The sequence below is a fragment of the Motacilla alba genome, chromosome 2, assembly GCF_015832195.1.
Source record: "Motacilla alba alba isolate MOTALB_02 chromosome 2, Motacilla_alba_V1.0_pri, whole genome shotgun sequence".
NCBI classification, from domain to species: Eukaryota; Metazoa; Chordata; class Aves; order Passeriformes; family Motacillidae; genus Motacilla; species Motacilla alba.
This window is the reverse complement of record NC_052017.1, coordinates 16,403,986-16,426,080: the sequence shown is the minus strand read 5'-3', so window position 1 is coordinate 16,426,080 and position 22,095 is coordinate 16,403,986. Positions and strand designations below refer to the sequence as shown.

At 43.1% G+C, this 22,095-nt stretch overlaps 1 protein-coding gene across 1 annotated transcript; it reads right to left on the bottom strand.

The window, feature by feature from the left end:
• Positions 1-387: 387 nt before the first annotated feature.
• On the bottom strand, positions 388-16,376 carry LOC119697403. The gene is made up of 5 exons (XM_038128147.1): positions 16,246-16,376; positions 15,531-16,047; positions 10,060-10,598; positions 8,717-8,783; positions 388-3,899 (listed from the first exon to the last, which is right to left on the bottom strand). Exons 2-5 carry the CDS (start codon positions 16,033-16,035, stop codon positions 2,380-2,382), a joined length of 2,631 nt encoding a protein of 876 aa, XP_037984075.1. The 5' UTR covers positions 16,036-16,047; positions 16,246-16,376; the 3' UTR covers positions 388-2,379.
• Between the last annotated feature and the right edge of the window lie 5,719 nt (positions 16,377-22,095).

Here is a 22,095-nt window from a genome sequence, read left to right as displayed (position 1 = left end):
TCATACAAATCATGCCATTAGATTTGCTATATGCCACATACTGACAAATGTTTATTATACTCAAGTAACATTTGCACTTTGCTAAAGATGTACCAGATGCATTTCTAACACCAGATCCTGACCTCTGCTACACAGGTTTAAATCTAGAATGAGTCTTAAGCTGTCATTCTAGTGAGTGACAACCTTCAACAGAACTGCACAGCACAAACCAGCAAAGGATAATATGGGGGTCTCTGTGAGGAAGTGGCTTCCTTAACTTCTTCTGAAACAAACACATAAGCCCATAATTTCTACCTTTCTCTAACATTGTCTCTCCCTCAACTCTTACCATAAAAATACCCAGGTGTGCTCTCTGCAGAGCTTCTCCTACATCACATGCACCAGAAATGGGTATGTCAGAAAGCAGAAATGGGTATGTCAGAAGAACTTTTACTCCTGTGCCATTTCATCTTTGTTCAGTCTCAGTAGACTCCAAGAGTAAAGTTCCCAGAAAAACTGCTCTGCTCCCAGGTAACACAGCTCTTCTGCACACAACAGATACAGATGCTTCTCATTCCAGAAGTCCCTCTCTACCACTACAAAATGTCCTCTGTAATGATAACAGTATTGTGCAAATGCTGAATACCGTCAACAGCTGTTTTAATTCATCCTTCCTTATGACCTTGCAAGAACGAATGAGACGGTGGCTACACACAGGCACTAAGATCTCTGCCACTGACAGACTTTGGGGACACCAGGATTACTGGTTTGTGTACTTACACTGGCTGCAACACAATGACCAGGGAGGTGTCCTCTGACAGACTGCTTAGATTTTGCAGCCGAAAGCAAGAAAAACTACTGTTCTCTATTTGGAGCTGGAGAGCAGTTTGTCAAAAGCCTGAATCCTTGAGCATATTGTTGAAGAAAAAAATGATGATGGAAAGATACCTTCAGATGTTAAGGACACAATTATAATGTCACAAGTTAAATGAATGACCAGATAGAAATCTTGCACTTGGGTTCATTCTATTACAGAAAGTTATAGGAGGCCATTATACAGCAGAAACAGTGTAACAAACCCCAAAACAGACTAAAACACAGCAATGTACATATATTTTAGCTATACATATTCAGGAAGACACATTAAAGTCATATAGTGCATAATATTTCTTTTCAGTAGGGTTAATTTTAAGGCAGCCTGCAAGTGCATTGGTACATTCCTCTCCTGTAGTTCCACCTGTGACACAAACATGTATCCTTTTGTAGGAATGCTGAAAGAAAGCTGGAAAGAGATATGAGAAGGCACATCATTCACTCCTAACAAAATTAATGAGAAAGGAGAATGAAAAAGCACTTGTAGAGGAGAAAGAAGAAAATGGGATAAAGCAGTCTATATAGTTTAGAAAAAGAAAGAATTAGTTTGATGGAAGAGTTGGAAGAAGACAAAAATTAGTGTCAATGAATAAATGAATACACCATTTTGTTGAATTAACTGATTTGACAAAAAAAAAAAACCTTTTAAATGTAAGAACCTGTTTGGTAAAACAAATAGACTTGTGAATAATGGAGGTTTTTGATCAGAAAAATATTTTGCTGTTTAAAAGTAATGGAATAAAAATTTGCTTAATTTTCAGAAGTCTAATTTTCAAGACATTCTTTTAATATTTGTTTCTTTTTGCCTACGTACTCTTCCTTGTTAGACGAGACTTCCTTCCTTCTCGTTCTGCAACTTTTCACTGGCAAAACTAAAAACAGAGAAAAGCCTTCCTAAATTACTTAAATGCAGATTACTTCCAAATGAAATTAGAGCAGTCATTAGTTCCACTGTTTTTGTTGTAAAAATAATATTCTATTTTTCATCCAGTCCCTTTTGACAATATTAAGAATGTATACTCCAGTGTTGCCACATTATCACCTATTTGAGGCATATTCTCTCAATTTATGGAAAGCACAACATTTTGTATGATGTAGAGAAATTAGCCCCAAAGTACAATTAGTCTTTTTATTAGCCTGTTGCATGAAAAAATTAAAACATGTTTGAATTATTTGGCTGTGCTTCTTTCAGTTACAGTACTAAATGCTATTCACCCTCAGCTGCAATTTTTTGTGGTTCAGAAATAATCAAATTTAAGATGCAATGTTATTAAAATAAGGGAATTTGATCTGAATTCTACCTTCCCCTGTCTGAAGATGGTAACAGAATTAAAATCTTGACTGAAAGCTCTTGTTTTCTTTAATTAGGGCTCATTCAGTTAAGATTATATTTAAATATTCCTAAAATTGAGAGCATTTTGTGGGATGACCTGCTCAAGTCAACACAGTATCAAATATGTATAGAATCAGAGCAGAATCCAAATACAATTGAAACCCCAATTCTGTGCTAACTTCACTGAGCAGAAATTAAGATGAAATCCATAAAATAGATATGCTGGTTCCATGTTCATGAGTGATCTGGTTGATCCTTCCTCGCACACAGTCAAGAGAAACTGATATCAATGTTCCATTATGCACCTCAAAGGATGCACAGAGGGACACACTGGTCCATATGCTTCCCTCTGGCATCTGACCTCCAATCTGCTGAGCCACTGCTGTGGGTTGCATGTGATCCATGGTCAGCTGATTGAGAGTCACTTTGAGCACATTGCACGAATGGATTAGCTTTAAGTTAAACGCAAGGCTGGCAACTCCCTTTTCAGTAAAAATAAAATACTTCTGAGCAAGCTGTCCAGAAGAAACCAGCTGTATCTGTTTCTCATTGGATGAGACCTGGGTGAAATCCAGTAGTTTGTTTCTCACTGCTCCAGTAGGGAGACCTGTAACAGAAACTGTGGCTGATATGGCACTAGAAACCGCTGAAGGGATCCAGATGAGGCTGAACATACTAATTCCAGAACTATCTCCAAAATACCGAACATTACACTGTGCAGGAGAAAGTATCTCAAAGCTGACCAGATCTCCAGCACCAACCTTTGTGGCCCCAGAAGCAGATATTGATGTGTCCCTGTAATTTACCCCAGATTTAAATACATTCATGAGTTCTCTGTTGGTACCATTCCTATTGATATAAGAAATTAAGGAGAAGCCCTCCCGGACACACGTATGACCCATGGAATACAATGCTTGATGAAACACAAATTTGACAACACCAGTTTCAGTGAACTTTATAGCTCTACCATCATGAGATAAACTTAGCATATAAGGGTCAGAAACAGAAATTATTTTAAAGGTAGGTCGATAGTTGGTTTGGTAATGCATCGCTGTTGACATCTGTGCACTGAGTGCCACAGCACCCGTGTCATGGGACAACCAAAACAAACTGAGTGGGGTATTAAGATCATAAATATTTAAGTCTTTGCTTTGATTGCAGAATTGATTAGGGCTCCTCAAATACACAGAAAGAGTTTGGCTGGGCTCCACTTCAGCAGCACTGCTTAAACTAATGCTCTGGAAATACTTTCCTTCTGGCTGCTCAATCCGAACACCACTCAGTTCATGGTCTTCCTCACTGCCATTAAGCTTTAAGGAAAGCTGCAAAAAGTTCCTGCAGTTGTGCTTTACTGCAAAATTTAGGTCAGTCCACAACAGACCATGCTGCCTGAATACCAGGCTGCTCTCTTCAGTGGACAGGATATCACAGGGGAGCTTTCCTTTTATCTTCAAGTTCAAGCCAGAGTAGACCTGAGAGACGCCAGACTTTACAGAGGGTAGAACGATGTTTGCAGCCCAAGACTCTGAGAGCTTGTTTTCACTGACTGCTGAGCAAACCGTGTCACTGACAGTGGAACAAGGCACGGCCACCATTCCATCTTCACACTTCAAACATGCTTGGCACTCCTGCATTTCCTTATTAAAGAAATACTCCTCTCCACACATCCCCAAAGCTGCATCCTTCTCAGCAATTCCAAGACATCGGAAACCACCTGTTCACAGGAAATGGACTATTTTTATTGTCATATCTTTAAAATACTAAAAATAAGAACTCTACAGCTTCACATATCAAGTATCTTTGATGTAAATCTAATCATAAGTGAGAAAACAGAAGACTGTTATGATGTTAGATCACTTTATGCTATTAAAAAACCTTGACAGGTTACAGAGGAAATATTAGGCATAACTCACCTTGTCCAAGCCAAGCACAATGGTTTGGAGGGAAAAAGAAGCTACACAGGGGCAATTTTAACCAAAATCTGTAACATATCAGATACAATGATACTGCTCCAAAGACAGTCTCTTCCTTCTCTGGTATAAAAGGCACAGTGATTGGTACACCGAGCAGCTCTTTCAACTAATGGAGAGTTCCCCTCCACAGGGAGAAATGTGCCCTGCCTGCCCAGCCATGCTACAGGGTAGCCCTGCTGTCACTGCGATTGCTAAAGCAGTGCTCTGCAACCCAAGGGACAGGGACCTCGCCATTCACTCTGTATACAGTTTTTTTAAAATCTGCAAGAGACAAATAGGAAAACCAAAACTGTAAACAGCAGGCTTAAAATCATTATGCAGTATCCCATGCATTTAAAAGTGAAAAAAAACCACTGCCCTAAGACACAGGACACCTGTGGTTGTGATCAAGCCAAAGTAAAGCACTGCAGCAAACAGTGAGAAGAATATACATGTGCTGTTTGAAATTACTTTGTTTGACATAAAGCAATTTCATGCTGTTAAATGGTACACCATGACCTCAGTGGATCAAAGAATGCATACCAAAAAAACAGGTTTTAAAAACAGCCTGTAATTTTCTGTGGCAATTTTCCAAGAGCACCACTAGCTGCCAGTGCTTCCACCTGGAGCAACCAGAACCCAAAACCTTTGTACATGGAGATTTCAGGATCTGAATCAACACACAAGATCTGAGGCATCCTAAAGAATAACCATCTGCAGTTTGTGCCTCAAAACTTAATCACTAATGCAGTCATTTAGGCTTTTTTACCACCATGATCAAAACTCAGTAATCATCTTTCTAACAGATCTTCTTAAATACCCTTTAGTATCTAGATCCTATGTCATACCCTTGCATTATTCTTTAGGTGGAAACTTCCTGTACCTTGGCTGGGATTTGCTCTAAGTTTGGGACTACAAGCATTTGCATGGATCCCAACAATGAATTCTCCCTTGCTAGCCCAGGGTGGGGCTGGCTATGCTAACTGCTGATGTAGACAGAAAAACTCACCACACGTGCTGCAAACTGCAAGTACACATAAACCTGGCCCACAGGGGAGGTCAGAATGTTGGATAGAATTCACTTCTGATACTGCATTATTCAGCAGAGAACACCAGACCCTGTGTTAATTTATGCAGGCTTCATATATGCACCCTCATATCACTTTGTCTATTTACACTTCATTCACTAAAGTGATGATTCTTCACTAACACCAATACGTAGGACTGTACAGTTTATGATGTGAGAATATTCCTTCTAAGATCAGGTACCATTTTATCAAGATTACACTACAGAACAGTAAGGGTTTTTTTCCATCTGAAAAAAAAGTCAAGAGAAACTTAACACTTTGTTCCTCTCTGAAAGTGTCTTGGTTTTTTTTTTATGAGAAACAAAAGCCAAATAAATAAGATTACATTTTTTTTCAACTAAAAACATTATAGAGGGAGTAGTGAAAAAAGTCCCAGACAATCTTTCCCTTTGAAATCAGTTTTAACCACGATGTATTTACTCACATGACATTTCTTAACCATTTCTGTTTCTCGTATCAGTAGCTCCACCATCACTGAGAAATACTGGATGAACTAAGTACACACATACAGCTGGTTCTCATAGCAGAGAAAATCTTCAGCAGTGCCTAGGAACACTTTTTATGCTATTTGTTTCTTACAAATATTTTAGTGTATATTTGAGTGTTTACTAATATCATATTTCACAAATACTTGTGATGGCTATATACTAATTTACTGCCTAGTCCTTTATTGGTTAGAACTGCAGCAGGTGTTCTCCCTGGGTTTATTTCAAACAGGTGACTTCAAAGCAGCACACAGACTTGCTGTGGCCACAGTTGCAAGAGGAGCACCCTACCCTTTGCCCAGAAGAGGTCCAGCAGCAAATGATAGCCAAACATCAGAAAACCAGCACAGCAGTACGCTGGGAGTGCTTCCTACTGCTCTTTATCACTTTACAACCTCTGCCACCTCTTCCTGGCTCCTTGCTCTGAGCACTGCTGCACCTGGTTTCACAGTGGGTAGTCCAGCTGTACTCAACCTGGCTTTGTGAAATTGAGTCCTCCTGCAGCACATTCCCCAGCCCTTGCCACTCACAGAAGCCAGGTAATTGCAAGCCAATCACAGTAAGCTATGAGTGTATTTTTCTGCTGCTACTACTCACAACTGCCTGATGCAAAGGTTACATTTGGGCACATTAAGTATGGGAATCCTTCTCTTTTTAAACACTCTGTGTCAAATTTGGATCACCACATTTCAATGTGGTTCATTACAAATCAGGACTATCTGTCAAGGTTTTCATTCCTCTTCCCCCTGCATCCCACAGGGAGTTCTACAGTAAGTCCTCTTTATTTTCCATGGCATTCCAGGGAGAGTGCCTTTGGTTGATTCTATTTGTTGGATAAACAATCTGACTACTCTCCCATGGTTGTCTAAGAAGAAAATGGTGCACCAAACCCTATTTTCACTGATTACATACCCCTAACTGTTACTGAATGACCAATGACTTAATGACTAGCCTTTAATCAAATAAATCAATAATTCTGATCCCACATAGAAGTGAAAAAAGCAGCAGGAGAAGAAGGTATGATGTAGGGGAAAGTGGAAGAGTGAAGAAAGAGAGGCTCCTAGTTACATGATTCTTTACTGTTATTTGCTCTGTCTCCCCTCACACTGTACATTGAACAAGAGTTGCTACAGATGCAACAACCTTTGCGTGCAGCTTGAGAAACCACATTCAACATCTGGAACTCATATGTCACATCACATCCCCTTCTCCCCTTCTTTACCCAAAACAGACATTCAGTTTCAGCCTTTTTTTTTTGACGCGTTAATCACACTTGTGTAAGATAATGAGCTACCATGAACAGACAGGCTGAAAGTCACCTCTAACAAAAAATAACAGGAACACTCTCTCTTCCATGACAGATGGGAACGGCATCGACAGGGCATCGATTCCTGTGCAGGTGATGGGTAATAACTTTCTTTCACATATCTACACACCACCATTAAAACTGGGAGAAGAGGAAGAGAGGGAAGATTCCTTTCCTTCCAAATACATTGCTACTGCCGTTCTGTGGTCTGACACACCATCACTACCCATCTGTTTCTTGGCAGTGTTCTGCCCTCACTTACGTTCCTCCTGTAGTTGTACAGACCCTTTTTTGGTCTAGTTCCCCTCCACGCAACCCACTGAATAAATTCATTACAGCCTTCCCTCTTCCAAGCCTCAGACTAGAGCAACACCAAATTACAACCACATCGGTGGCTCTCCCTTCCTAGGGCTGAGGCCTTGTGGGCTTCCATCCAACAAAACAGAAACGGCAGCAAACACAATATCTCATTAAAGACAAGACAAAGCCTTACACCTTTCTGATGCTCTGACTTTGTGCTCTAAACTTTGTGCTCTGATTTTTTTGCTCTACACTGTCTTGCCTCCAACTGTCCACCTCTAAGAGTCTCCAAAAATGTCTTCCCTCTTCTTTTGTAGGACTGATGGTACCTCATGTTTACCACACCAGGCGACACTAAGTGCTCTCTTCCTCAAGTCATTTCCAGTTTGCTGTAGTGTTTGTAGTAACACCATCCAAACCAACATCAACCAGTTCCTGTCCAGAGGAAGAATGGACAAAGGAAGAAAACCCACACCCTCTTTTAATCCTTTTCTAGGCTCCCACATTTTTCTCCACCAGTGACTGAGTAAAAAAAGCACAAAATCACTCAAAATCAGCTGAAAACAGCCCTTGCCCCTCAAAGAGGCCACCCCTTCTTACAAGTCTAGGAGCCTAGAGGAGGAAAAACAAAGCATCTAATGAAGCCCTTCCTGGGTTATTTGACTGTGAGACCTCAGGTACAGGTCACAACTGGTGAAAATTATCTATTTGATCACAGAGTTTCTTTCAAGGTTTTCTGGATGATCAAAAATTAGACCAATATAAAGAAATGTAGTACCTGGATAAAATTTGCTCAGCACGTCTATTAATTTTGCTCTTTTGTGTCTGACTGCCATGAGAATGTAATGAAATAATGAAGTGCAAAACACCAGACAGATTTGTTCTTAAATGTCTGAAAAACTCCCCCAAACTGTCCCCAAGTGATGGAAACTGTTGATCTTTCTTCAGTATTTGACAATATTGTTGCTAAGGAGAAGATTAATGGAGGGAGGTCTTGTAAGAGTCTTCATTGGATCAAATCAGGTGCACCAAAAAGAAAATGACAACTATTTTTCTCCAATAGGAATAATATCTTTGATTTGGGCCCTATTTGCACCAGGATAAACAAGATGAAAGTCTGATCCTAAGAGAAAATTTAAAACAAAGCATATAAACCCCCAGGAAAATAAGGCAAAAGGGACCATCCAATGCCTCTAAGGGATATTAATGTCCTAAACAGCCCATTGTCCACAAGAACTGCTATCAACTTGCAGATTAGTGTCTTTTAACCCCTTTGATTCCAGCAAGCTGTGCATGTCACTACTCACTAACACACAAGCCTGAGTCCTTATCTATTTCTTTGGCCTGTTCCTGAAGATCTAATTACCCTCATTCTTTAATTATCAGAGAATATAACTTACCTGGAGTATTGAGGCATTTTATCCTCTCACCACAAATGCTTGGAGATTCAGTGCACTCATCTCTGTCCTGTAAATCACAAGAATCATACTGAAACAGTTTAACATGACAACTTAAATTTTAAACAGGCATTTCAGACTCTGTGACAAATGATTTGTCATAACAGGTGCATGTATGGAGGGAGAACAGGTTGATCCCATAAGCATGTTAGAGCAGGACAACTTTGATTTAGATTTGTTACCTGTTTTAACCAGGTATCCAAAACCACTGTGTGATGCCACAGAAAGCAAGCAGTGTGCAGATGAGCTGAACAGAGGGGTTGCACATGTAACTCTTGTTATGATACACATCCCCAAGAGTGGGGCATCAATCAATTGATCTTAAGGACATTGCAACAATCATGACAGTGTTAGGAAAGGCTTTTAAGGACATTTCGTCTAGGAGGAAGCTGCTAACTAAAACGCACATGAAAAGTAAATTAGAAAGTAATATTCCCTGTCAACAAGCCCTCCTTTCACCCTACAGCAGGCAGAGGGGAAAGAAAAACAGCCTACATTTGCCTTTAAATGCTAGCACTAAAGAAAATTGAGGCTAGCAGAGAGGGAACTGGACAGACTCATCCAGGTTCTCAGTATCTGGTCCAGCTGGTCAGGCTCACTCTAAGCTAAGAACTGTGGGCAACACTTAGCAAACAAGATACTGATTTAAATATCAAGTTGCCCATATATTTTAGGACTTCTAAATGACAGAAAGCAAAAAAAGAATGATCTTATTTTACTTGCGTGCTAGTTTTGTGTTGTATAGTAAAATGTATTTTATAATAAAATATATTTAACAATACAGGTATCCATGTTCTATATTGTGTATTTGTATGTTTTGTTTAAGAAGGAACTAGTTCTTATATTTGTTTTAACTGACAACTTCTATTTCCAAACTTTAAAAGAAATGTCTGACTTATGCTTAGTAAAGCTTTCTTGCACTTTTCAGAGATGTCTAGAAGCTCCTGTAGGCTGTAATGGAATCAAATAAACAGATTTAGCATGCGTAAGTCTAAATGCTTTAGGATGTCTTTTCCTATCACGATGAAAAGAATCAAAGACCTGCCAGATGTCAGGTTTGGGAAAGTGTCACACCCAACAGGCACAAACCAGAGCCTCATTTAGAACACTAAATGCTGAATAGAAACACACAAAAAAATCCTTCTGGCGTAGACCCATTCAGTAAAACACATGATTCAAACTGAATTTCTCTAGCTCTCCAAGTAGTTATTTCCAGAATGTTACCCCAATATGTCCAACACAATGCTTCATAAGCAGTAACTGAAAGATACAGAATTATGTTTTACCTGGCAAATCCGATCAGAGTTTGCAGAACACTCGGCCATTTGGAAAAAACCAGCAGGACACAATGTGCACTTTTCACATTGTGAAGGCGTCTTTTGGAAATTGCAAAATTCGTCACTTTCACAAAGGCCACAGTCCAGCAAAGACTCCCCAACGTTAATCACTTTTGCATCCACTTCTACCTTGTGCACAGAGTACGACTTCTGGAGATGATTCCTGATCTGGTTCTGAAGTCCGTGAAGATGACTTTCAAAATAATTTTGAATATCTTCTTGCAAACTCTGAAATGACATTTGTTTCACTGTATCAAAAAGCATGCCATACTGGACTTTGATCAGATCCATTTGCTCATACATTTTTCTTTGCTGTTCAAGAATTTCCCGTTGCTGGCTAACCAACACATGCTGCTGTTCAGCAAGTTTTTGCTGCAAATCAACAATGATCTGCTGTTGGCTTTTTAGCATTTCTGTGAATTTCTCGTGCCCTTTCGCAAGGTGCAGTTGTAGTATTAGGGCATCTTCAGATGGAACTTCATTTTCTCCTGAAATACAAATGATCTATTATTGTCCAAGCTTGTTGTATTATCTCTTCAAAGGCATTAACATTTTAGCAAATTAATGAAAAGTCTCACTAAATTCAAGTCATCATTATAAGGTCAGTTTCCTTTACTATCTTTGTAGACCCTTCATGGAACCACAAGGTTTTCCATTTCATAAGCAGGGTATAAATTAATCAACCACATCAATAACAGATTAATCATTCCTATGTACATGTTCAAACACAGTAAAGAGTAAATGGCCAATTTTCACTCTAGAAGTGATAAAATTAAGTGATAAAACTTGCTGCGAATACTAAGCTATTAAGGGTAGTAAAAGTAAGGGTCAATTGCAAAGAGCTGCAAAAGGAGTCTGTGATACTGAGCAGCAGCAATAAAATGACAAAAAAGAAGTTCAGAGGAGATAAAGGTGAATTGAGATTCTCACTGAAAACATAATCCAATTTTTTTTTTTAGATCAAATGTCATACTTGTAGATTATTATTACTCCTGGAAAATGGTCTTGAAGTAATATATCTAGATATGGATGTTGGGCTACAGAGCCATGTAATCATCAGTTCAGTGCCCAACAGAGTTCAGAAAGGCAAATAAAATGCTGGGACTAAATAGAAGAAGAACATAGAACATAATATATCATTATGACATTACATTAATCAATAGAGCATCTGAATACAAAATGCAGTCCTGGTTCCCCACCTCAAGAAGGAGTAAAGAAGAATTCACAAGTTCACAAAAAGGGCAGCAAGGAAAATCTAACATGATACTGCTGCAATATGAGAAAGTAGGTAAGACTTTTCAGGACGAGGAAAAAAAAAAAAGAAACCAAACAACTGTGCTATATTACAGGTATCCTAGAGCAAGTAAATGTGGAAAGACACTTCTGTCTTTCTTCCAATACAAGAATTAAAGGACATGAAATGAATGCAGCAGTTCCATACACAGTAAAACTTCAAAAATAAAATCAATTTGGGGCTTAAAGGTAGACATCAATCAGATTCAGGAAATCTAAGCAACAAACTGTTGGAGCTGGGAAAATGATCTACGAAAATATTGTGTGGTACTTTCTACAGTATCTGCTGCTGGACACTGCCAGACAGAATCCTCAATCCATATAATCACTCATCTGTTCTTAAGCAGAACTGATTTTTATTCTTACAAGCACAGAACATGAAGGATGACACAAGGAACAAAGACCATATCCAGCTCTTGTTTACAGTTCCCAAAATATTTTGCTGTTCGGTTGGTTTTACTCACAGCATAAGGCACACATCAATTTCTATTTTTCAGCATTAACTTAAATATTAGGGTATTTTGCAGTATACTGGATTTGAGAAAACAAAGACCAGGATAAGAAAACAAAACCCAGTTCCTGTGCATTCCTTCTTTTGGCATGCCAGTCTTTCATCTGAAGTAAGGCACACTCACGGTGCTGCTGAGAAAAAGCAGGGACAATGAGCTCATCTGATGTGAAATTGGACTACAAGCCTGCACTCCAGCATCTTCACCTGGCCAAAATAAGTGGTGGTTCAGCTGCAGCTGGCAGGAGTCTTCCAGACAGCAGGACTGTGTAACCCTGCAGACAGGCTGTGCTGGCTGTGACAGGCAGCTGCCTCATGCACATGAGCCTGCAAACATGGACACCACGCTGGGAATCAGTTTGAGTCCCTGGTACTGGCCTGTACACTGGAGAGCTGGCATCAGGCATGGCCCCAGCAAGCATCTGAGTAGACTGCACCTCATACGAATGGGGCTTTTTAACAGGCTGAACAACAGACTTTTTGGTTCACCAAAACACAGTTTTTTCCAGCAGGTTACCCAGAGCAGGGATACTTTAATTACTAAAGAATCACTGCAAATCTACTCAGGCACTGTCACAAATCTGGTAGAAATAGACTGGGGTGGGCCACCCGGTCTCCACCTGTGTGTAGTGAATTAATGCAGTAGAAAAATGGCCTTTGGGTCACCTAGGCAGTATATTCCAGCTCTCCTGCTGTCTGAGGAGAGGTCAACGGCAAAGGAACATCCCATTCAGCTGGTATTAGTGATGTGCTGAAATGGTACTTTGACAGAAATGTTCCTCTAAAAATACAGAAAGACAGGAACAGTCACTGACCTGTCTCTTGAATCACTGTATAATGGCTTGCATTGGAAGAGTTCATCTTCCAATGAAGATGGACTTACAGCTCACCCAGTTCCAGTGCCCCTGCCACGGACAGGAACACCCTGCACTAGACCAGAGACTAGGTTGCTCAAAGCACCATCCAACCTGGCCCGGAACACTTCCAGGACTGGGGCATCCATGAACTCTCTGGACAACCTGTTCACCTCACCACCCTCACAGTAAAGAATTGCTTCCTAATATCTTATTTACACCTACTCTCTTTTAAGTTGGAAGCCATTCTCCCTTGTCACAGACATTACACCTGTTTGAGTTGCAGCTCTCCCCAGACAATTGTCAAGGCATTTCTCCTGATTGGAGATCTGATTATTACATTATTTGTTCTGTTTGTTTCAGTAGACAAGCCATGCTGGAATTGCTATACAAACCACACTCATTTGCAGTATTTGACTCCAGCTGCCAATGGGGATTCCTCTGCACTACAGCAGGAAACCCACTGACCTATGTTCAAAAGAAGGTCTCAGGGAAACACAGAGAATGTCAGAGGTCACAAGAAGAGCAGAACACTGGATGCTTGCCTATACACTGACTTGAAGAAAACCAAAGACAGTCAGCATGCCTTATTTTTCGTTCCACATGCAAAATACATGGAATTTCTGCTAGATGTTGATGAATTCAGTATGCTGCTCTTCCACACCTAGGAGAAAAGAGCTGGGTTGGGTCCTGTCTTTGGAATGGGCATGACATGTATATATGTCCTCTGTCCAGTCTGGACAAAAGATGTCTACAGCAAGACTCATTCACACCAACTGCAGCAGCGGGCACAACACAATAGCAGTACAAGAGGAGAATTTCTGAGAGTGCAGTGGTCCTCATGTAAAAACTCACACAGAACCTTGTGTGTTATCAGTTTTGCTCGCTGTGTGTTCCGTGTCGACAGTGCCTTCCACGAGATTACACGGCTGTACACTGCTTTCTCTCCAATATATAGGGCACTTCTCTCTGCCACAGGAAGATGAATGCACAAATCCACAATCACCACTGCCCATAAGCCATTCCTGATGCATTCAAGGACTTTGTTAAGGGAAACTTATAACCACACTTCTCTTCCTCCAAGACTTCACCCAGCATCAGGTCTGCAAAGAGCATAAAATTGAAAGAGCGAACTCTGAGTCTCCAAACATCTTCACCCTCTGACCCTTTAGCTTTAATTCCTCTGACCCACATCAGAGGGGACAAAGGACCCAAACCTAAGGCCCAGGAGATGAAAGGTGCATGAAACCCACCATGTTAGCTGTAACTGCTGATGGTATTGGAGACTGGGCAGCACAGACTGACCAGAGACAGCCAAAGATGTTTGGAGAAAGAGGTTATGCTGAGCTGGATGCCCTTTGTAAGACTTGAACAGAGATACAACATATCTGTTTTCACCACCATCCAAAAGTATTACTCTTTTCTGTACAAGCAGAATGCTCTTGCTATTTGTCAAGGACTGTATAACACAGAGAAGGACTTTGGTATGGACAAAGAAAATGCAAATATCCTGGGTTCTTCGGAAAAACAGAGGCATGGCATTCATGATGACTTTACCAAGAAGAGTATGCACAGAAGCAGAGAAAAAGGAGGTTAACCATACTGACTTGTTTTCTCTCCACCTTTGGTCACTGAGCATACAGAGGTTCTCCAAGAGATCTGGGAACAGTTTCAGGCAAGATGAGGGTAGACAGTGTCACTGCATTATGCACAGGGGAACTTAAATGTCAGTCCTGGAGCTGGAATCATGAAGTGCAGAAGCCTCCTTTGGAGGAGATGTCACTTCACTAGGTAGAGCTTGGTAACTTGTAGGTTTATCATGTGCTCTGGTGTCTGAAGCAGCCATGGCACTCATTTGTCACGCAAATCTAACAAAGCTTAAATTACCTTCTTCATGCTTTTCATTAGCTTTTAACATCAATGGGAAATAAATCATCCTTCCTAATATATTTGCTATCTTTCAGACAAGGCACGAAACCAGAATCTAAAATGTTTTGTGGTTATTAAAGACCTGTTGGTGCTTTTCATGTTGGTAAATCCACATATCCCTGACCATTAGAGACACCTTCTGCTGACCTATGGGTATAACCACAGATGTACCTGGCTTCCTACAGGGATACCGAATTCACCAGAGCTGTGCTTGTCAATGGACAGGCAAGTGTTCTGAACAATGCATTGCAAGAGACACTTTACCATTTTTCCCCCTGGCTATTACAGCGAGACAGATTAGCACCAATAGCAGGTTTCTCACCAATGGCACCAGGCTGGGTATGGAATGCATCCTATGGAAGTCTTTTGTGGTATTGCTGTAAATTAGGAATACCAGAAGTACCAGACTGTGAAGAGAGAGACTCAAACTTGTTTAAAAACTGCACTAAAAAATATTCTGTCCTGTTTACTCAGCTCTAGGTCTCCTAGGTGCAACTGTTTAAGGAGGGGAGGATGAAGGGGAGCAGAGAGAGGAGCCATAGCAGCAATTCCCTCGCATGGTGTGAAGACCAGTGCCGGATTTTCTTCCTAACTCTCCCAAAACAAGGAGCTCTGGTGCAGTCGCTCAGGTGCCCCCGCATCCAGGCTCTCAGAGGTGCTGAAGCCCCTTGGCCCAGCAGACACCTGCCCGGCCCGAGGAGACCCAGCACCCTGTGCCTGCGGCTCTCAGTGAGCCTCCGCGGGCTGCAGGAACCCTACGTGCCACGGAAGGGCGGAGGTGGTGCGGGGTGCAGGGTGTGCCCTCCCGCCCCCGGGTCCCTCATGCCGCCCCGCACCTGGCTTGACGTCGCAGGTGAGCTGCACCCCCGGGGCGCCGCCGCCTCGCTCGGGAGCGGCGTGGGCAAAGTCGTCCCCCGCGAACTGGGCGGCTCTGTCGGCGGCGCGCAGCAGGGCGGGCTCGGGGCAGCCCTCGGCGGGGGCGGCGCAGCCCGGGCCGCGGGGCCGCGGGCGCAGGCGGGGCGGCAGCAGGCGGCACTCCAGGCCCTGGCAGTCGCGGTGGGTGGCGTTGGCGGCGCAGTCGCCGCCGGGGCAGGCGGGCAGCGGGGCGGAGGGCGCTGCCTTGCCCTGCGACGGCCGCAGCGGCGCGGCGCCGTGCAGGAAGGAGCGCGCCGGGCGCCCGGCCCGGCCGCCGCAGCGGGGTCCGCGGCAGGGCGGCGGGGGCGCGGAGCCGCCTTCGCACGGGGGCCCTTGGCAGGGCTCGGCTGAGCCGCCCCCCGCGCCCAGCAGCGAGAGGCAGACGCCGAGCCAGCAGCGCGCCCACCACAGCCGTCTCCCCGGCATCTCTGGCCGCGCCTGCAAGACAAGAGAGGCCGCGGCGGGTCAGGGCAGATGCCCCTCTCCCTCCGCCATAGCCCGGGGTGCGCGGAGCCGCGGAACCCCGCCTCCCACACCCCTCTTTCCCTCCGTTGTGCAGGCACCGTCACATCATCCCGAATCCAGAAAAAACTTTCCACCCCCGTCCCGTCCCTCCCCGGAGTCTCCCGGCGTAACCTGCGGGAAGGTGCGGGGCGGCGCCCGAAGCAAGTGCGGCCTCGGGGCCGTGCTCCTCGGAGCGGCTGCCCGCAGCGGGGACCAACCTCCTCCGAAAGCTGGAGGGGAATGGAAATGTGCAACATTCCTGGGGCTTCGTTAGCATCAGATTTCCCAAGCGCCTCCCTTTAACTCCTTCGCTGCTCCAGCCCCTGCCGGCTGCCCGGGGCGGCGGTGGGACGGGGCGGGTGCTGCCCCGCCGCTCCCGCCGGCTCCGGCTTTCCTGCCGGCATTTCTCGGCTGCGTTATCCCGTGGTGCCCAGACAGGGATATGTACATGTCTTAAAAGGCTGGCTTTTGTTTCGAGGGGTTTTACTGAGCCTCAGAAAGAATAGAAAAATAAAAGGAAAATAGGGGAAAAAACCCCAAAAGCCAAGCAACCAAAACCTCAAACCCAACAGGAGTGAAGAACATGCACGACGCAGTTTCCAATAACGAAAATTTCACGCTGCTGAAAAAGTTATGGGTAGTTTGGATTTCTTGGTTCCTACTTCGATCGTCAGGAACCTCCATCGAAGACAGCCACGACCGCAGCTGCCGTTTTCTCGGGGCTACCGAGGGCCGCAGCGGAACCGAAGCGAAGGACCGATTTTGAGCGGAGCAGCCATGTGGCTATGCCCCTGTGTTTGCTTTCTGATAAAGCAGCTTCCCCGGGCCGTTTCTGGCAGCGCTCACACCGAGGTGTGAGGATCAGCATACCTTTCAAGTGCTCCGAGGCGTGAATAACTCCCCGCAGCAGGAGCCACCTCGCTTATCTAATCTCTTCCACATGCTGCCGCGGGAAAGCGACACCAAGTATGTGTCCAGCTCAGCACTAACTGCGACACCGCTTTGGGAAGTCGGCCGGCACAGATACAATAGCTATGAAAAGAATTACAGAAAATTCTATTTATTGATTCATTAACTTCACCTTCCTTCCATCCACGGGCTCACACACATGTAAAACCTCTTCGGAGTAACTTTGCAATGCTCTCACACAGTCCCTTTGCTATCACTTATGCAGGAAAGAGGAGAAACAGCATTGTTTTGTTGGTTGGTTGATTTGTTTCAGGGTTTTTTTCCCCTACAAAAACTGTTTGAAGCTTCTTGGGAATCTCCTTTGTTGTTTTTCTTGTTTGTTTGTGTTTGTTTGTTTGTTTGTTTTTAATTCAGGCTGATTCATTTACTGGTCCCTTGCTACTGGAAGAGCATACCAAATACATCACTTGCAAACTGGCTTGCCATTTTTTGACCAAGCATTACTTATGTTGAAAACACTGGCTTGTCAAAACTGAAATGCCCTGTGCAGCCGCAGCAGTAAAGGCTCCAACACACAGGGGTTGTAGCCCCTGCTGAATTCTGCAGGGCTGGTGACCTGCCAGGTTCTGGAACACCTGCCTGGGACAGGGATACCTGTCAGCTCTGCCAGACCAGATCCTACATGAAATGCCCAACAGCTCCTTGACTCTTTGCCTTGACCTTCAACTGAAGTAGAATTCCAGGGTCGACTGCTCCTGAGAGAGCCTGTATTTTCCTATGGCTTGCAGTAGGTCTATAAAAAGGCATAGAATAAATGGAGATAAACCTCCACAGTTTGTCCCTCTGGGGAATCCACAGCCCAGCTGGAGCCCTGCTCCAGTATGGAGCTCTGCATGAGCTAATTTTTTTCTTCTAAATGAATACCTGTGTGTTTTCTCTAGTTCCTTGATAGATTTTGCAGCCAGTACATTGCTACCACAGCTGTATTATTTTGGGGATCTGTGCTAGTACATATTAAGCTCCATAAAATACAAACTCATCTTTGGATCATCTTCAGAAATGCCATAAAAAAGGCTATAGAGTTGGGGATGATTGAGTGGCTACAACTTCAGGCTAATAATTCATGAAATTACATGAGACATGATATTCTCAGACACTATACAGATCAAGAGCAACTCTCTTGAATTGGAACTCTTTATATACCAATGCAAAAAATAAGAATAGAATTTACCTTCAAACCTGAGCCTTAACAGCAATTTTTTTTCTGGTAAAAAAAGCTTTTAGATAGGCAAATATTATATCAGTAATAGTGCCAACAAGAGTATTAATTCACACATTTGACTTTGGAAGTGTCTGTAACACAGAATGCAGCAGTGAGAAATGCTGCCATTAGTTTGACAAGTAGCATAAACACATGGATGCCCTCCCTTATGATTGAAAAGCTGTGCATCAATTAAATGGAGGGGGTGACACATGTAAAAAAGTATGTTCTGCTGATGTCAAGTATAGGGCATATCAGCTATATGACACTATTTGTAGGTAATATCTGCAGGTGCATAGGTACCAGAATCACCCAGCAAACCTGCTGAACATCCAAACTGAAGTCAGTGACTTGTTTGTAAATACACATAAAGCTGTACCTGTTGTACTCTTGCTTTCCTTCCCTGTGTGAGCACTGTGTAAGGAGGGAGAGTCCCTACTTCACAAGTTTGAAAGATGGTTTGGAGCAATGCTTTTGTTTTTCATGGCATTTTTCAGATTGGCTGTGTTTGCTGGCGCAAAAGGAGCGGCTCAGATCAAAGAAATAAGTAAGGGGCTCCTACATCTACGCTATTTGCAGTTTGGGGAGTGTTCTTCAGACCTGGCAATAATTACAATTCACACAGAACTGGTTGCTACAGCTACAGCCCTGGTCAGGCACTGGTACCTGTTTGGTGTCTCTCCAGAAAAGAGCATATCCTGTTAGATACGCCAAAAAGCACCCTCTGCAAGTGCCAAAATTGAATGTGACAGGCAAGAAAGACTGGGGTAATTGCTGCAAAACAGCCCTTCTGCTCTGAACCAGCACACAAACCCAGAAAGAACCCAAACCAGATTTACTTAGCCCCGTCTTGAGGCAGACGCAGCAGCTCTATCGCTCCCCATGCAGCGGCAGGTGGGCTTTGCCCGTTTCCAAATCCATCTTACCGAGGCCAGCGAGACCCTTGAGGGAGCGTCCGCGTCTCCTGGAGCCCCTGGGGGCGGAGGGGCCGCGGCGCTGCCGGGCCGGGGCGGCAGAGGGCAGCAGGGCCCCGCGCTGCCCGGCCGACACGGCCCGGTCCCCGTCCTGTCCCCGTCCTGTCCCCGTCCTGTCGCCGTGGCCATCCCGTCCCGACCGCCCCCGTGCCGAGCGAGGAGCTCGCCCCGCTCGCACTCCCCCGCCGCTCCCGTTCGGCTTCGCTCCCTTGGGCGGCAGCGGGCGCGGAGGGCAGAGCCCGGAGGATGCACCGCACCCTGCCCGTGGCTTTGACCAAACTCAGCGGCACATTTTCTCTGCTTGTTTCTCTGTTGAGGCAGCTGAATGAAGTAAAATGTTCTTTCTCGTGCACTCTGTGCATGAGCCATTTTTTTGAAAAGTCCAGACAACCTGCATTAAACATTTTAAACTAACATTTGGAGTCGGATGATATTTTGCAATATGGATGACAAAACACATCCAAAGTAGTCATACATAACACATTTGCTCAACAGGATTTACTTTTCTTAAATTTCTAGTTTAACCATGCAGCAGTTTTGGAAAAAATCCCTGCCAGGTACCTAAATCTAGACCCCACATTATTTTCCCACCTTTCACAATCTTTTACCATAGCAATGTTGAACAATTATTTGATCCTTACAGGCATGCTTAACTTAGCAATTTGAATTACTACTACATCCAGCAGCACTGCTTACAGTGCATACCTTTCCAGATACGCATTTTTCTCTAATCAAAACCCAACCAGAACAAAATAAATATTTTTTGTCTGGTTGTTTTCAATTATTTATTTTTACAAGACTATTTTTAGGCTAAAATTCCAAGTATTGCTGTCATTTTTAGTAAATGTTGATTACCAAAGAAGATTGATAGTTAAATCAATACTTATGCCAGATGAAAAACATGGGAGTAGTTTTGAGTTTTGCCATTAAAGCTAATGGGATTTTTTCATGAACATTAGCTAAGAAAGAAAAAGAAACTCAGGAGAAACAAATCCTGCCAGAATGTATCTAACTTGCTATCAAGCAGCATTTCAAACACTAATTTTGCTCAATGCCTTGTATCCTTCACTGTTTTCTAGAACATTAGCAAATTTAAATCCCAAGGCGTTTTCAGTATTTTCAGAACTGCTAAATTTCCTGTTTAGAAATTCTTTTAAATGTCCACTAATCTCCAGCCCCCTATTTCTAGGTTGAATTTCAATAAATTAATTCCATACATTGTAAACAGATTCCTAATCAAAGTATAGATGAACTAATAATAGTTGAACTGGTAATAGTGCATGTCAAGGGATTGACAAGTTTTGCCTCAAACAGCCATTACAAAGAGTTTACAGTACAAAATGGATAGACCTCAAACTTTTATTCCTTCCTTCCTTGAATGATTTAAGACTTGCAAAATGGCATGCAATGATATGTGATGACTAATTTGCCTGTAACTAGACCTTAGATGACTGAACCACTAGATAACAGAGCAGAGAGCCCTGTCACTGAAGCAGGACTTCTTTCTGCTACGTCCTCCATCAAGAGCTAGCATCCAATCTCACAAGATAGTCAACCTCCCTTAGATGTCTAAACTGTCAGCCCTTTACAGGTAACAGTTTACAATCTATTTGGCATGGGAAAAGAGATGGAAACTCACAGCTGTGCAAAGACAGAAGATATAGAAACTCTGCTGAATAACGACAATACTAAAACAAGCCCCCCTTCCCCCACAAGATTTCAGGGTTTCATGAAAACAATAGAAAAGGGAAACAGTATAGTTCAAGGGACATACTTTACTGTTGTTAAGTTACACCCAAGAAGAAGTTGTTGCCTTGGCATATGGGCACTGAGATCTGGAAAAAAGAAGAGCTATTCTCTGTGAGAATCAATGCCAAAGATCTCAGACAACACATATTGCCAATAGCCACTTGCACAGAAGTAGCAGCAACAGTTCTGCAGTGTAGCTACAAACAAATGAAGAATCTCCTTTTCTCCTTTTCTTACTTTTCAAAGTAAATTTGGGAATTAGCTGTTTTCCAACCAAGCCAATTTTAGGGAATCACCTGAAATAATTTTAGTGAACGTTAATAAAAACAGCAGATCAAATTAGTCTGGTAGTACAAGTTTAGTATTTTGTGGCTTCCACATTTATGGTCAAAATAGACCATAGAAGGAAATACAAATCTTTTCTCCAGTTGCTGAGAGAAAACTAGATCCTTTTCACAATGTAGTTCTTAATTGTACTAAAACTGAGCAGGAGAATGCATACACCACAGCTTGAAACTAGTAGCATTTCATTGTTTCCACAGCCCAGTGTAGTTTCTCTGCAAAAGAGTCTGCTGCCTCATATCAGTGTGTCAATGTGCTCCACACTGGCTCACAGGGCTGCACACAGCTCTGCAGACTTGCTGTGTTGCAACTGCTTCCTACAAGTGAGCTGTATCTGCCCTGTGGATAAGCCTTCAGGCTCTCAGACTTCACATAATCTAGGATTTTACAGCTGGAGTGTACTATGAATACTTTGAATTGGTCAGAGCTCAGACTTTGCATTTTCTGAGAAAACTTGCCAGTTTGAAATTTTAATTTGTCCCGATTTAGAAAGAAAACTGTTAAAATATTTCCTAGGAAATGTACATTCTGCTAATCATGTTATTTGGGAAACAAGGATCCACAGCATTTCCAAAGAGTAACCATTTTTTCCAAGAGCAGTGAAGCCCTGAATACCAGGAGGTCCTTGTATTCCTGGATCCCTGAGACAAGGAAGAGGCCATCACAGAGGAGTAGATCTGACTGAATGGAAAACTGGCAGCTGACCCGCCTTGCAGAGGACTATCAAAAGTTATCTGTATTCCATTA